This window comes from Nicotiana sylvestris, chromosome 10 (assembly GCF_000393655.2).
Source record: "Nicotiana sylvestris chromosome 10, ASM39365v2, whole genome shotgun sequence".
Classification (NCBI taxonomy): domain Eukaryota; kingdom Viridiplantae; phylum Streptophyta; class Magnoliopsida; order Solanales; family Solanaceae; genus Nicotiana; species Nicotiana sylvestris.
Window position 1 is genome coordinate 7,496,923 of NC_091066.1, and position 15,676 is coordinate 7,512,598.

General features: G+C 31.5%; 1 protein-coding gene across 1 annotated transcript; it reads right to left on the reverse strand.

The window, feature by feature from the left end:
* Window positions 1-1,180: 1,180 nt before the first annotated feature.
* Window positions 1,181-9,390, reverse strand: LOC104231868 (CBL-interacting serine/threonine-protein kinase 1-like). Its single transcript, XM_009784930.2, has 12 exons — window positions 9,038-9,390; window positions 6,760-6,822; window positions 4,401-4,472; window positions 4,211-4,318; window positions 3,802-3,882; window positions 3,215-3,394; window positions 2,893-3,117; window positions 2,185-2,292; window positions 1,987-2,103; window positions 1,807-1,869; window positions 1,648-1,722; window positions 1,181-1,442 (listed from the first exon to the last, which is right to left on the reverse strand). Exons 1-12 carry the CDS (start codon window positions 9,239-9,241, stop codon window positions 1,374-1,376), a joined length of 1,365 nt encoding a protein of 454 aa, XP_009783232.1. The 5' UTR covers window positions 9,242-9,390; the 3' UTR covers window positions 1,181-1,373.
* Between the last annotated feature and the right edge of the window lie 6,286 nt (window positions 9,391-15,676).

Genomic DNA, 15,676 nt, shown 5'->3' on the forward strand with positions numbered 1-15,676 from the left:
TTTATTTCCATACTGCATTGAATTGATTGTCCTTATCAAACCTCTTTTTTGCCATGCTTTCTCTTGAGTTGGGAGTCTTTTGGAAACATCATCTCTACCTCCCAAGGTAGAGGTAAGGTCTGCGTACTCTCTATTTTCCCCGACCCTAATTTGTGAGTTTTCATTGTGTATGTTGTTGTTGTATATCAACTTATCAAATTCTTAGGCCGGTTTTATTATTCTACCTTTATTTTATACTTTTTCATTGAAAATTTGTCGTTAATATTCTTACTTAGGGTCTCTCTCTGAAATTTGGCTTTAGACCTCTAATCTTGTTGAGACGGCTTGCTCCAAAAGTAGTACACTTTGGACATGAATGTAACAATATTTTTGGAAAGTTCAAGCCATGCCGATTTCCACTACTGAGACAAGCTGTCATGTACTGCAACTCAGAGATTGTTTAAATTTAGAAGGGATAGGAGAAACGCCTCGACTCTGCGTGAATTGTTAAGTTTCCTTAAATGCAACTAGGTTTCAAATTATTATTTTTATAGTGTTCAGGAACATTAAAAAGAAAAACCAAATACATATACATGATGTGACGTCATAATAAAGAAAATGATCCAATTCAATAGGTTGCCCGTACAAAGAAAAAAGTCCACGACGCATATAGCAATTCATAATAGTGTATAGTAGACAATGAGGCAAAAAGCAAAAGGTATGATACCTTATCGAGGACATGACCCTTGATTGGAGAGTGTAAAGGTCGAAAATTATGGTAGAAGGTTAGTAGGTAGTTGAGCGTTTTTTCTTTTCTTTTCTTTTCCCAATACCAGTAGTATTAGTATTACTATTTTATCTTTCTTTTCCCAATATCAGTAGTATTAGTATTAGTATTGTATCTTTCTTATTCTTAGATTGCTATTACTATCTGCTATTTGATTGCAATCTTTTGTTGCGGTTTTCTTAATATCTTGCTGGTGTTATTGCTTATTGTAACTGCTTCCTTTAATCTTTTTAGAGCCGAGTCTATTGGAACCAGTCTCTCTGCCCTCCCAACCATCCCAGAATAGGGGTAGGGTCTGTAGACACACTATCTTTCTCAGACCTCACTTGTGGAAATTCACCGGGCTTGTTGCTGTTGTATAATAGAGAGTAAGGCAAAAAGCAAAATGGCAGCTACTTCGGACCAACAGAGGGGTAAAAAGAAAGAAACTTTTATTTAACAAGGACTATAATTTCTTACAACAGCTGTTGTATGAGCATTACAAAAAGACATTTATAGTTGCATCTCATTTACAGTCTTCTACTCTATTACTCCCAGCTCTTGAGGTAAATTCTTTGTTCCCGGATAATAAAGAATGGACTTGACCATTCGCAACAGTTCCAACTTTTCATAATTTGGTGGGCAAGAGCTCTTCACTTTGCTGGACACCCAATTCATTTGATAACCTATTGCACAACTGTGGAACATAAAAATGTTTTGATCAGTGTTTGAAGTTTGAGGACCAAATACGAATCCAGGATCTAGAGTCAGTTGGTTCAGAGTCGTTATTATATGTATACATATAGTACGAGCTGAAAGCAATGAGTTTTAGTTGAATTCACATAACTCGTCCTAGACCTGCCTCTGGTTGCTACGATGTAGGCAAGGGTGGAGAGACGTACCTCTCTATATACCGTAGAATCCCCTGAAGATTTTTGTAACTCTACAACATACAAGGATGTGCTAATCTCGAAAACCTGCAAATGATAGAATTATTAATTGTTCTTTGAAGTATTATTCTCGAATAACAAGGGAAATTAAATATCTCAAATAAGACTTACCTCTGCTACTATTGAAAGACTGGCTTGAGTTTTTTGACTTTTGTGTTCTAGCAATACTTTCAACTACAATAGACATAAACCAAATATATTCTTAACTTTATGTGTCTGCATATTTACTTGTTATATATAGACATTATAATGCAAAGTACAAACATAAGAACATATATCATCTGTACTAACCTTTCCAGGTTTTTTCTGGACTTGAAATCCCATTTGCACTGCTAAATGTTCAATCCTCTCTAGCAAATCTTTTGGAGAGAGATTAGATGTGAATCTGATTTTCCTCTCAGAGGCATCCTACAGTAATTCCAGGTAAGTCGAGGTACTTTTATTGATCAGTCATTGCATGATTCGAAGAAATTAAAGTTAAGAACTTACCTCATTTTCAAAAAATCCAGAAAGATCAAAACATGAGGACATCCCAATTAGCTGAAAGGCATTATTGATAACAGAAGGTGATTCTGGATCTCTTTCTGTGTCAAGTGGCTGTGTCAATGATAAAGAAGACCAGTTAGTCATAAATCATGACATTGCTAAAGATACAATTGAATAAACAAAAAAATATCATCTTTAACGTCTCACAGCCTTGGCGTAATTGGTAAAGTTGTTGCCATGTGACCAGGAGGTCATAGGTTCGAGCCATGGAAACAACCTCTTACAGAAATGCAGGGTAAGCTACGTATAATAGATCTTTGTGGTCCGACCCTTCCGTGGACCCGTGCATAGCAGGAGCTTACTGCACCGGGCTGCCCTTTTTAATGTCTCACAACCACTCATTATTAAAAAAAAAATTCCAGGTGCTTGGCCAAAGTAAAGGTATCTAGCTCGCACGTACCATCTCTAATAGGTTAAACTTTTAAATGAGATGATCATACAATTCAACAGATGAGCCGAAGGTCTATCGAAAATAGTCTCTCTTCCTTCAAGGTAGAGGTAAGGTCTGCCTACATACTACCCTCTCCCGAGTCCCGACCCCACTTGTAGGATTACACTAGATTTGTTGTTGTTGTTGTTAGTGTGCACAATTCAACATACATAAGTATAATGAAAGACATGAACAAATTATTCAAAGGTCAAAGTTCATACTGCTTCATGTACTGTCAACACTTCATCATCTGAGGATGCATGATCATCTTCAAAATCTTCCTCTTCATCAGAATTTGCAGGAGTATAATCTTGTTTGAACCATTCATCCTCTTTAATCTCTGCCATTGTTATGCGAGTATGCGGATTTGGATCAAGAATCCTCTTTATAAGATTCTTTGCTCCTTGAGATAACCATTTTGGTATTGGTGCATCCCCCTTAAAAATCTGATATATTCACATCCCTAAAAATAAGATTAAAAACTTCGATACTAAAGAGCCATATAAAAAACATGAAGCAACACATGCGCGAGCAAAAACTAACCTTTTGATAAAGAACTGCAAGATTTCTATCATCAAAGGGTAAAAAACCAGTGAGAATGACATATAAGATGACACCACATGACCATGTATCTGATGTCGCGCCGTCGTACCCTCTGTTAGATAGAATTTCAGGAGCAACGTAGTTGGGACTACCGCATGTTGTATGCAATAAGCCATCATCCTGTATATGAGCAAGAAAGGCAACTAAAGCTTAATGAAGAACATGCATGTATATAAGGAATATAACTTATGAACATCACAGTGTAGTAAAATCTTGTCTTATCAATGCAATTTAATCTATGTTGCTCCGGATCCTTCAAAAATGTTATTGCATCATTGTTGGATCCTCCAAAAATGAATAACTTTTGGAGGATCCACACACACCCTGCGGCATTTTTAAAGGATCCGAGCACTATAGAATTTAACCTGCTATAAAAGGTTACTTGTTTTACTTTTCACGTTACTAATTCCACTTGTTATGAAATACATGGACCTGATAGTGTAAAAAAAGTTACGCTATTAGAGTATAGAAGTTAAACTCGTATGTAAGTAGTGACTCATCTAATAGTCATGAGTTTAGTTCCATACCCTTAAATGTTGAGGTAATGCACTTAGCCCAAAATCTGTTATTTTTATGTTTCTATCTGCATCAATGAGGACATTCTCTAGCTGCATTCCAGAAACAAATATGAATATACTATCTTCTTGTGAGAATAGTTCAATAAAGAAACTTTGAATTACAAAATAAAAAAGAAAACAACCGCAGCAACCCAGTGATGTCCCACAAGTGGGGGTCTGGGGAGTATAGTGTATACGCAGACCTTACTCCTGACCTTGGAAGGGTAGAGAGGCTGTTTCCGATTGATCCTCGGCTCAAGAACAAATAAAAAAGAAAATTGCACTTATTTATATTTGTTTGGAATTAGTCGAGGTGTGCCCAAGCTGATCCCGACACTACGGTTATAAAAAAAGAATTGCATTTATTGTACAACATTACCTTGAGGTCTCTATGGAAGACACCTTTGTCATGGCAATAACTAACACCATCAATTAATTGTTGGAAGAGCTTTCTGCCTTGTGCTTCTTTGAGTTTCCCTTTAGAAGCCTATGAATGAGGATTAATATTGGAGATTGTTAATTTTCAAAACCGAATGCAAGAGCACCAGTTAATGGCAAAAATTACTTACAATTCTGTCAAATAATTCACCACCATTTACATATTCCAGCACCATGTAAATCTTGGTTTTGCTTGCTAAGACCTGTTTATATATGTAATTTGATGTCAGAAATGCACCATTTGGATTTTCAATTTATATGCTAAATCACCTTAAGGCAGTATTAAAAGAGATAATTACAGTATAAATACAATTTCTCTTCCACCTTTTTTTTTTAAATTTTTATTTAATGCTGACGTAAATATTTGGATAATCAAGTCACTAAGAGACTAACTGTATATAAGTGTTTACATTAAGTATCTTTCGGTAAATTAAAAAATCGGATGAATAATATGTTTGAACCATTAAATTACATGAAGTAATCCATAGCTCGTCTTAATTAATGTGTCTGCAATTAAATATTTACGTATTTTTAATGGATTTTCTAATATAAATATAGGGTCTAAGCAAAAATTATTGAGTTCGGTCGAACATGTATCTCATACTCTAGCTCTGCCCCAGACAGGGTGTAGATAAAACTATTTTTACGTTGTCCTTTTATGAAACTTATAATTTTTTTTCTTCTCAAATTGCAGTCAATGTCACAACTAATAATCTTGCCGAAAAGCCGCTGGGCCTTCTATTATTGAGTGGCATAATTTGTTTGAATTGGGTCATCCCTCCAAAATCCAAAAGTGGGCCCAATTCCTAATATATAAATAATCTGTCTAGTACCATAATAATAAATGACATATAGTCTAGTACACCTTGTTTGGAAGTCAAAATATGGATAGAGATGGCTCGTGTCACCTCCGCCATATTTCTTTCTATCCACCCCCAAAAAAAAAAGTTAAAATAGCACGGTATAGTCAGTTTTCAGACTGGTCGTTCAAAAATAGCCAGCGTTTGCCAAGTCAATAAAAAATAGCTACTATTTTGCTGCAACAGAGACCGGTCTAGCATAATATACTGGAGTTCGTTGCACCTGTGTATGAACTTCCAGCATAGTATATTATGCTGGAGTATTTTTTTCAGATTTTGAACATTGTTTTCGTTCAGATTTATCTTTACATGAAAAGTGGCTAAATTTTGATTACTTTTGCAACTGTGGCTATTTTTGAATGACCACTTGTAAATATGGCTATTTTTGAATTTCTCCCAAAAAAAAAAAGTTATCATTTTAGGCCGCGTCAAAAACTATTTACATTCGGTAACCTTAAAAGTACATAATTTGTATAAATTTTGTATATAACATACAAAATGTAATTAAAAAAAGGGCAACCCGGTGCACTAAGCTCCCGCTATGCGCAGGGTCCGGGGAAGGACCGGACCACAAAGGTCTATTGTATGCAGCCTTACCCTGCATTTCTACAAGAGGCTGTTTCTACGGCTCGAACCCGTAGCCTCATGGTCACATGGCACTAACTTACGCCAAGGCTCCACTTATAAAATGTATATATATATATATATATATATTTCGGCTATTATTTTTAGAGCGGCTATATAGTGTTATTTTCCTAAAAAAAAAAAAGGACCAAATATATCTTCTCAAGTTAACCCCCCTCCCCTTTTAATAACAATGACGTTCGAGTCAGCTTGTTTGTGCACTGAGATTAATTTATCGAATACCCGCTCAAGCTAAGTTATCTATGCTCTTTAGAATTACCTGAATGGAGTTTAGACGCTAAATCGATTTGCTTTTCAGAAATAGAAATAAGCTCAAATTTCAAATTAGTTTGATATTTAGAAAGTAACCAAATCTAATCATTTATTTCCGGAAAAGAAATTAATCCAAACACAACTCAAATACAAATATTTTTAAAAAATATTCTCGTAACAAACATTACTAGCAGTCATGAACTAATATTTTTAAACTATTTTTTGAAAATATTCAGCAGAGGCATCTGCATTTTCCCCTAATGAAATACAAAGAAAAAAAAAAGTAAAGAAAGAAAGGAATATTTTAAACGTGCAAGATTGTGAACAAGTTGTTCTTTGCTTAAAGCGAACATGAATTTTGTCTCTTGCGTAATATCAAAACAGAATATTAAAAAAAATAATGGATCTCCTTACTCAAAGAAGATAATTGAATAAAGGACAAAATTTAAAAGTTATTTAAAAAAAAGAAAAGGAAATACACACGTAGAGAGAGCAAATACTGGTTAAAATTCGAACTTAATATGGAGAAGAGATGTAATTGGCATAAAAACTTATCCGTATCGCGTGTTTACACTAATTTAATACATGGTATAATTATCACAAAATTATAGTTAATTAATACTCAACGTTCACTACCTGGTATAATTATCACAAAATTATAGTTAATTAATACTCAACGTTCACTACATCGTATAATTATCACAAAATTATAGTTAATTAATACTGGACGTACCTCGTATAATCTGACCACATTTGGATGCTTGAGGACTTTTAAGGTTTTAATCTCCCTCTTTATCTGCAATAATAATACAAAGATTATGAAAAATGTAATTAATGTTTTTCTTTTTTAGCAGAGTTATACATTAGTAGAAGAATATCTTCAAGATTCTGTTTGAGAAACTATTTTGTTTATCATAATTAATGTCAAATTAAAAAGGAAAAAATAGGCTTTTATTTGAAAGAATTACAAGAAAATATACATGACTGCACACCATAATAAAAAATGGCCCATGTTTTTAAGTTTTACCCACCTAGCCTATATTTTACATATTTTGAAAACACTAGCTCTTGCACATTCAAAATATGTGTTCTTACAACCATTGCTTCTAAAAGTTATGGAGTTAAATCAGCGTTCTCACAACCATTATTTTCACTCTCTCTTCTTCTCACTTTTTTTTACATATACTTCAAGGGGCCATCCGCCATTACTGCTTCTCCCCCTATAGCACCTGGTTGCAATGTAAAAAAATTGAAGAGTAGAAGTCCACCATTAAAAGGCATTGAAAGCTTTGCTTTAAAAGATATAATTTCTTGTAATTCTTAGTTGTTTGGATTGAGTGTTGTTACAATTGATTGAAAATATCAAAAGGAGTTCAATGTTTAAATTTGAAGTGATTTGGAATAGATTTGTGCAAGATTTGAGTTAAATTTCAGAAAAAACGCAAGGAAGAAGACAAAGTCAGCTTTTTGTATAATTATGTATAATCTTGTATAATAGTGTATATGAGTGTATAAACACATCGTATACACTATTATACACTTTTATACACCTTTATACAAACGTCTGTAGACGAACTTCTTTCACGATTTTCAGTTGCAATTCCTATTCAAAACCAGTCCAAATCTCCATTAAATGACTTCAAATTTTATATACAACCTCCTTATACTATTTCTAACAAGTCTAAATAACACTCACTCCAAATTTCTCACAAAATCAGATTCGGAATTTAAACCCACATATTTAAGCTTGTTAAAAATCTAATTTTTACGACCCAAATGGATTTGGTTTGTTGAACTAATATTTGAGTCACAATTACTAATTCGAAAATTAACTTAAGAGCTTGAGCAATCTTTTTTAAAAATTAAATGGTAATTTTGAGAACCTATTAGAGTTGGATGTTGAATCTTAGCCTATTATTTTTGGGCTAGTTGGTTATAAATTGAAATATGGGCTATAAAATTGAAAAATGGGGAGCTTGTTATGTAAAATTATCCCCTTTTATTTCATATAATGTGCAAAAATCATTCTGTTTGACTAAAAGACCAAAAGCAGACTCTAATTATAGTAAATAGAAAATAGGTACTCTATTTTACTAGTTAATAAACTATTACTAGCAATTTAATCTTCATTATATTTGTTTCTGCTAAAAAAGCAAGAAAATATACCTTTACTCCGGTGATTTCATTTTTTATTCGAACACACAAATTAACTTTCATCGTATTCCAAATCACATTCCGTGAATTAAAAAGGAAAAGAAGAAATATAAGAGTAGTTTTAAACATATATATTGAATTTCTATGAGTTCAACTGAATCAATTGCTTTGGACTCAAACTATACATATAACTGACTCGAGATTTTGAATTCGCTTATGTTCCCAACTAAACTCCCGTTTGAATATTGAGTTTTTTTTTTAAATATAGATAATAATGAAGAGAAAAAAAACATGATTTTTGGTTTAAAAAAAATATTAAAAACATGGTTTGGTCAGGAATTTTGATCAGTTTTGAAAAAAATTGAAGAAAAATTTCCAAGTTCCATAAACTGGTTTGGCAAGTTTTTGGATAAAAATTTTCTTCCACTCACAAAACTTTAATTATTTTTTTTTAAGTAAAATTGCATTTTCAAACACAACTTTAACTTTCAAATACTATTTTTCAACACAACTTCAATTTCTTTTTAATCAAATCTATATCCAAAGCATAACAACAACAACAACATACTCAGTATCGTTCACAAGTGGGGTTTGGGGAGGGTAGACTGTACGCAGTCCTTACCCTTATCTTTAAGAAGTCAGAGACGCTATTTCTAGTAAACCCTCCGCTCAAAAAAGATAAATGGAAGGGTAATTAACAACAAGCAAACCAAATCTGACATCGAAGCGAAAATACTAAGGAACTAACAGAACTAACACTAAGGAATGCAAACAAAAAACCAAAACAAAGGCAGTAACAAGTAATCTATATCCAAACCCAGGAAGCTAAAATGGAGTAGAGAGAGAGAGAGAGAAACCTGATCAGTGATTCTAAGATCTTGAATCCGATTTTTCTCCAAAATCTTAATAGCAAAAGATTGGCCTGAATCTTTGTGTTTTGCGTATTTAACTTTTCCAAAATTACCTTCTCCTAAAGTTTTTCCAAGTTCGTATTTCCCTACTCGCATTCCCTTCTTTCCTCTTTCACTTCTTATTTCTTCTTCTTTCTGTATCAATACCATTCCCACTTTCACAAAAATGAATTTTTATTTAAAAAAAAGAAAAAAGAAAGAATTTTCTGGGTTTTGTAGTTTTGGTATGACTTTGCCAAAATTGGCTTCAAATATTTGTGCTTGAAAATTCAAGTTTGAAGTTTGAATTTTTCTGCGATGGCTTTCGTCAATTGACGCTTAGATTGAGTTTATATAAGTAAGTTTAATTGGACGAATAGTATTATGTGAAAAATAGTGCGACTTTGTCCACAAGCTAAAACCCCATCTTACACGACATACACGACATATACTTTATTGGATATTTAAGTTTTACATGTAAATTTAATATATTAATTATTATATTTATTATATTACTCCATTTGTACTGATATAGTAATACTCTTTCCTTTTTAGTCAGTTTTAAAAAAAATAATATATTTTTATATTTAGTAACAATTTAATTTTAGAGTTTGGACTTTTTATTTTATGTTTAAGATAATGATGTATGTTACACATCATTATAATTAAAGGGGAGTCTTGGTATAACTGGTAAAGTTGTTGTTATGTGACCGGAAAGTCATAGATTCAAACCGTGAAAACAACATCTTGCAGAAATACAAGGTAAGGTTGCGTACAATAGACCCTTATGGTCCGGCCCTTTTCTGGACCCTACACATGGAATAAGCTTAGTGTACCGATCTGCCCTTATAACTATATAAATGTTTATATCTTGTTTTAGACCACAAATGCTTAGTGACACATTTTTATATTTAGTAACAATTTAATTTTAGAGTTTGAACTTTTTATTTTACGTTTAATATAATTATCTATAGCTACACATATATTTATATTTTATTTTAGACCACAATTTTTTTTTCTTTATTTCTTAAATCTCGTATCAATTAAACTTCGTTGTATAATTTGGGATGGAATTAAGAGCAATTAGTTGAAAACTTTAGTTGGATAAAAAATATCATATCGGAGCTTATTTTTACTCTCTTTGTTCCATCTTATGTGATGGTAGTTTATTTTCAAATTGTTCCAAAAGAATTATCTATTTTTATATTTTAAAAATATTTTATATTTAAACTTATTATTTTACTGTTATTGACTTGATTTTACAGTCATACAAATGTTAAGTCTTACTTAAGTTCATTGTTCTAACTAAAAGTTTTATAGCAACATAAGTCATGACACATTTAAGATTGCAAGTTTTAAAAGCCTTTATTTCTTTCTTAATTTTTTTGTCTAATCAAATATGTGTACATAAACTGGAGCAAAAGGAATAATAATATAGAGAATTTGAATTTTTGAAAGTTATGTATATAATAATAATAATAATAATAATAATAATAATAATAATAATAATAATAATAATAACGATGTCAAACCTCTTGTAACATTATAAAGTAAAATAGTATTTACAAATAACAAAGAAAAGATATAAAATAATAAGAGATAGCATTTATTTTTCTCATGGCTATATTTAATGGGTTTCCATTGGGACTTTAAAGTTGGAGGACGATATTCATTTGCAATTATTGGCCAAGTGATGAGAATATCAAAAGGGCAGATGAAATTAAAAGGCATTTCCTACCTCCTAGCCTTTTGGAGTTTGGACCCCTCCTATCTTGATATATTTAAGGGCTTTTTTCACCATCCGCGCCAAAAACTATTTATATTTGATAGACGAATAAGTGTATAAGTTTTGTATGCAGCATACAGAATGTATATATATACAAAAAAAAAAATATTTTTTCGACTATTATTTTGAGAGTGGCTATACAATGTTATTTTCTTTTAATCAATGTATTGGAAAGTACATGCAGAGAGGTGGCAAACGGACGGGTCGAATCAGATATAAGCGGATCGAAACGGGTAATATAAAAATTGATAAAATATTTGACATACCCATATTCTTGAATGTGATCAGTTTTAGGAGATGGATGAACCCTCAATTTGAGTCTTTGTAAATGTGAAAATTAAACCCATTGGTTATCCATTAAGTATCCATTTTAAGCGGACAATATGAATCTTATCGATATTTGACTCATTTTAAAAAGTTTATTATTCTAACTTATTTTTTAGTGAATAATCCAAATGGATAATTATTTTTTTTATTCATTTTGTCACCACTACTGATCATGTATATATCAACTCTTTTTATTTATTCTTCAAAAGCAAATATATATTAGATCGTGTTGCATGTGTATGTTTTCACTCGCATTGTAAAAGCTCGAATTTTTAGCTCTCTACCAAATATGACTCTATTCTCATAGTTTAAACCTTATACTTCTAATTAAGCATGATCAGATTACCATTCGACCACATCGCTTAGTGATTAAATCAATCCTGTTATTAGCTTTGCTTGCTGAATTAAAGTGACAATGGAGTCTTAATCAAAAGAAATAACCTATCCAACTTATTAGGGAAAATTCTCAAAATAATAACTGAAAAATATATTTTTTTAAAATATTTTTTGCATACATATATATATATACTTATCTAATTTTATTTATTTTAGAATTTTTCTCGAATAAATCATGAATTTTCTAGGATATTATTAAGGATCTCATCAAAAAAATAAATCCGCTTGGTTTCAGACCGCGTACAACCCAAGGTCATCATTCCCATTGGTTTTCACGACCAAAAAATTATTCTGAAGGTTTACAAGAAGATCAAAAGCTCCGGCTGAATATTTTATGTATCGTGAACGACACACTTTAATATATATATATATATATATATATATATATATATATATATATATATATTGTATGTTATATACACAAATTATATAAATTTTATATACTTTTCGACTGTCGAATGTAAATAATTTCTGGCGTGAGCTAAAAATGATAATACCCCTAACTTATTACCTAGGAAATTTAAACGTACTAATTCCGACTTGACACATTTTTCTAACTAGTAACTAGGCTATCATCGTCAGATAACCTTATAGCGCCCTTTCGTTTAATTCATTGGCTACCTTCTCCACAATTACAAGTAAACGTTTTTCAAGTAAATAAAATGATACAAAATATATGAAATAGGGACGGTTTGTCATATACATGACTTATAGGCAATAGCTAACTTTTAGGGTGACTATTTTGTCAAATCAGTATCAGAACTAGAGGAAGATCTAAGATTTAAATATAATAGATTTAACTTTTAAGATTTTTTGTATTAAATTTAATTCATTGTACTATTAAAATTATGAGTTTATTTATAAGATTTGTTGAGGTTTTACTCTCCGTCTCATATTATCAGTCGTGGTTATTAAAAATAATTGTCCCAAATTACTTGTTATTTTATAAGTTCAAGATAAAATTAATTTTTTTCCTTTTTTACCCTCAGTAATAATTGTTCTTAAAAATAGAGATAACACATAAATAGAATAAATATTCACTGAAAAGAGATTTTATCTTAAGAAATAAATAAAGGTAAGATAGTCTAATCTATTTCTTAATTAATATTTCTTAAAAGACGTGTAAAACAGAAACATGACAGATAATTTGAGATAGAAGAAGTAATAAATTTTAACATATATATCTATATTCCGTATGAAAAATTATGGTTCAAATGAACCCGCAGCCGGTAGGCTACATTAGCCCCGGTTTAAAGGGAGGAGAAGTCACCAACTCATGGGAAGGAAAGGTTAGGTTAAGCAAAAGTGGCTATACGTAACCAAGTAGTTGTAACAATTACTGCTTGTTAATGATTAAATATTAAATAATATAACAACAATAAAGAAATTATTGCCTATTTTCACACGCATAAAAGATAGAATTGATGGATCTAAGGTTTGAAAATTAGGAAGAGAACAGTAATATTTTGATGAAACATGTGGTAGGGATGGCTATCTTGAATCTTGACTAATTTTCCCCTTTGCTAAACTTATCGTCAATTTATAACTTTAATTATTTGAGTCTTTTGGCTACTAATGCAACGACCGGCCATCACAAGTCTGCATGCTATTTTCCGCATAATACTGATGAAAGTAGTTCATATATTTGATTCAGAGGCGGAGTCGGAATTTGAACTTTATGAGTTTTGAATTTTAGGATAGCGACATTAGTTGTTTGTAATTGGGTTCTGATCGAATTTAATTTTGTACATATTTAGTAAATTTGTTAATACAAATATAAAGGTTTGAACTAAAGCTATTGGATTCAAATTGAAACTACAGGGTTTGATCGTACCCGTAACCTTCTAGTTGGATATAGTCAACAATGAGTAAGAATATTACACGACGATAAATTTGTAGTTATAAAAATAACGACAGCATACCAATGTAATTTTACATAATTGGGTTTGGAAGAATATTGTGTACATAGACTTTACTCCTACCTTTGTGGAGATAAAAAAATTGTTTTCGATAGCCTTTGCCTCAAGATAGAGGCACAATTGATTTTGTAGTCATAAAAATCTAGAATGAAAATGATTGTATGTTGAATTTTAAAAAATTAATGAAAATTAAGAGCCTACGAGGGGAGGGGTGATAAGCAATAATTAAAGTATATATCATAGATACTGATTGCATTATAAGCAGTGGTTTAATCTTACAAAAAGATAACTGAATGTGTATGATTTTTTTATATCAATTGTGGCTGCTTTCTGGACCATTTATATTAAAAAATATATCTTCTGCGAACTATATTGAATATTAGTATCCATTTTCTTGTCTTGTTTTAAACAACAACAATTCAGTAAAATTTTACAAGTAGGGTCTGAGAAATGTAGAGTACATGCGGACCTTATTCCTACCCCAGAAGAATAGAGAGGCTATTTTCGAAAGACCTTCGACTCAAGAAGACAAAAATAAACAATAAATCAGTGACAACAAAAGCCAAAAAAATAATATCAGCATCATAAGAGACGGAAAATAGATGGAAAAGCAATAATAATAACCAATAATAATGCCACAGTACTATGAAAAAATTGAAAAAATAGTGTGGACACCTCACCCCAATACTTCTTAGGCCGCCCTTTACCTCTTCTCATACTGTCAATGCCAATCGCTAACACCTCCTACCCGGGGCATCTAGGCTTCTCCTCTGCACGTGCCCCAACCATCTAAGTCTCGCTTCCCGCATCTTGTTGTCCATGGGAGTCACGCCCACCTTCTCCCGAATATTTTCATTCCTAATCTTATCCAGCCTAGTATGCTCGTACATCCATCTCAACATTCTCATTTCCTCGTCTTGACGTTTATGGGAACCACGCCGACCTTGTCTTATTTTATACTAATATAAAAATCAAAGTATCTGGTGTATAAACCTTTTAAAGTCTAATAAAGTACTCCAAAATTGCTGCAAAACACAGAAGACTTTGGCAATACTAATAGAGGCAAAGCTATGAATAATATTATATTTTTCGGAATATATTATTAGTACAATCTGACAGAGTACAAAATAATAGTATTACGCTAAGTATCGTTTTTCGTTAGGATTCACATGGACATATATATGCTGTCCCACATATCTAATATCTTAATATTAATATGTCATCCATTTAAAAATTTCATTAATTTTCCCAACGAATATCATGGTCTTGTCCATAAGTTTTGAGTCCATACATTTATTTATTTTACATTTACTTTACTTAATAAATAAATGTATTGGAAAGGTCTAATATTTGGCCGTATAGCGCGCGAATGTCAAAATAAAAACATGATCTCCTATGATCAGTTACAATGAAATAAAATAATACTACAATAATTTTCCTTGCTGCGGAATTATATAATTCAAATAATATGTAACCCTCTTGAGCATTAGATTGTACATTAGAAACACTTTAACCTTATACACAATTATGGGTTTAATTATGAACAATTGCCTCTAATACCTCCGGTCATAAATATTTATCGTATTGTCAAACTGAATGTATTTCAAAAATATTTAATGCTTTAGAAAAATCAGAAGCATTAATACTTCTTCTTTAAAACACATCCTTACTAATGAATTATGAAACATTTGACACAAAAAACCCCCCACTAAATTGGAACATTTAAAAGAGATAAGATAAATATTCTTATGATTAATAGCCTGTTTGGCCAAACTTCTTCAAGGCCAAAAATATATTTTTTTAATTTTAAAAATTACTTTTTTATCCAAAAAAAAAGTACTTTTTTTCAAAGTTGAAGTGTATGGCCAAACTTTTAGAAGAAAAAGAAGTGTTTTTCAGTAGAAGCAGAAACAGTTTTGGAGAACAAAAAAAATAGCTTCTCCCTAAAAGCGCTTTTGAGAAAAATACACATAGAAACACTTTTTAAAATCATGGCCAAACACTAATTGCTGCTCAGAAGCTTTTCAAATTAATTAGTCAAATACAAATTGTTTCTCACCAAAAGCACTTTTGAGGAAAGCGCTTTTGAAAAAAAAATACTTCTTAAAATAAACTGGTTCTAGAAGCTTGGCCTATTACAGCTTGTTTGGATGGTTGTTACCCATTGTATCGTATCGT

Bases quoted from the DNA above. Each gene is read 5' to 3' on its own strand.
- LOC104231868 (XM_009784930.2), bottom strand. From the start codon at position 9,241: ATGGTATTGATACAGAAAGAAGAAGAAATAAGAAGTGAAAGAGGAAAG. The intron at 3,395-3,801 runs GTATGGAACTAA...GCTCATATACAG, and splicing joins CATTACCTCAACATTTAAGG to GATGATGGCTTATTGCATAC. The intron at 3,118-3,214 runs GTTAGTTTTTGC...TGAATATATCAG, and splicing joins TTGCAGTTCTTTATCAAAAG to ATTTTTAAGGGGGATGCACC.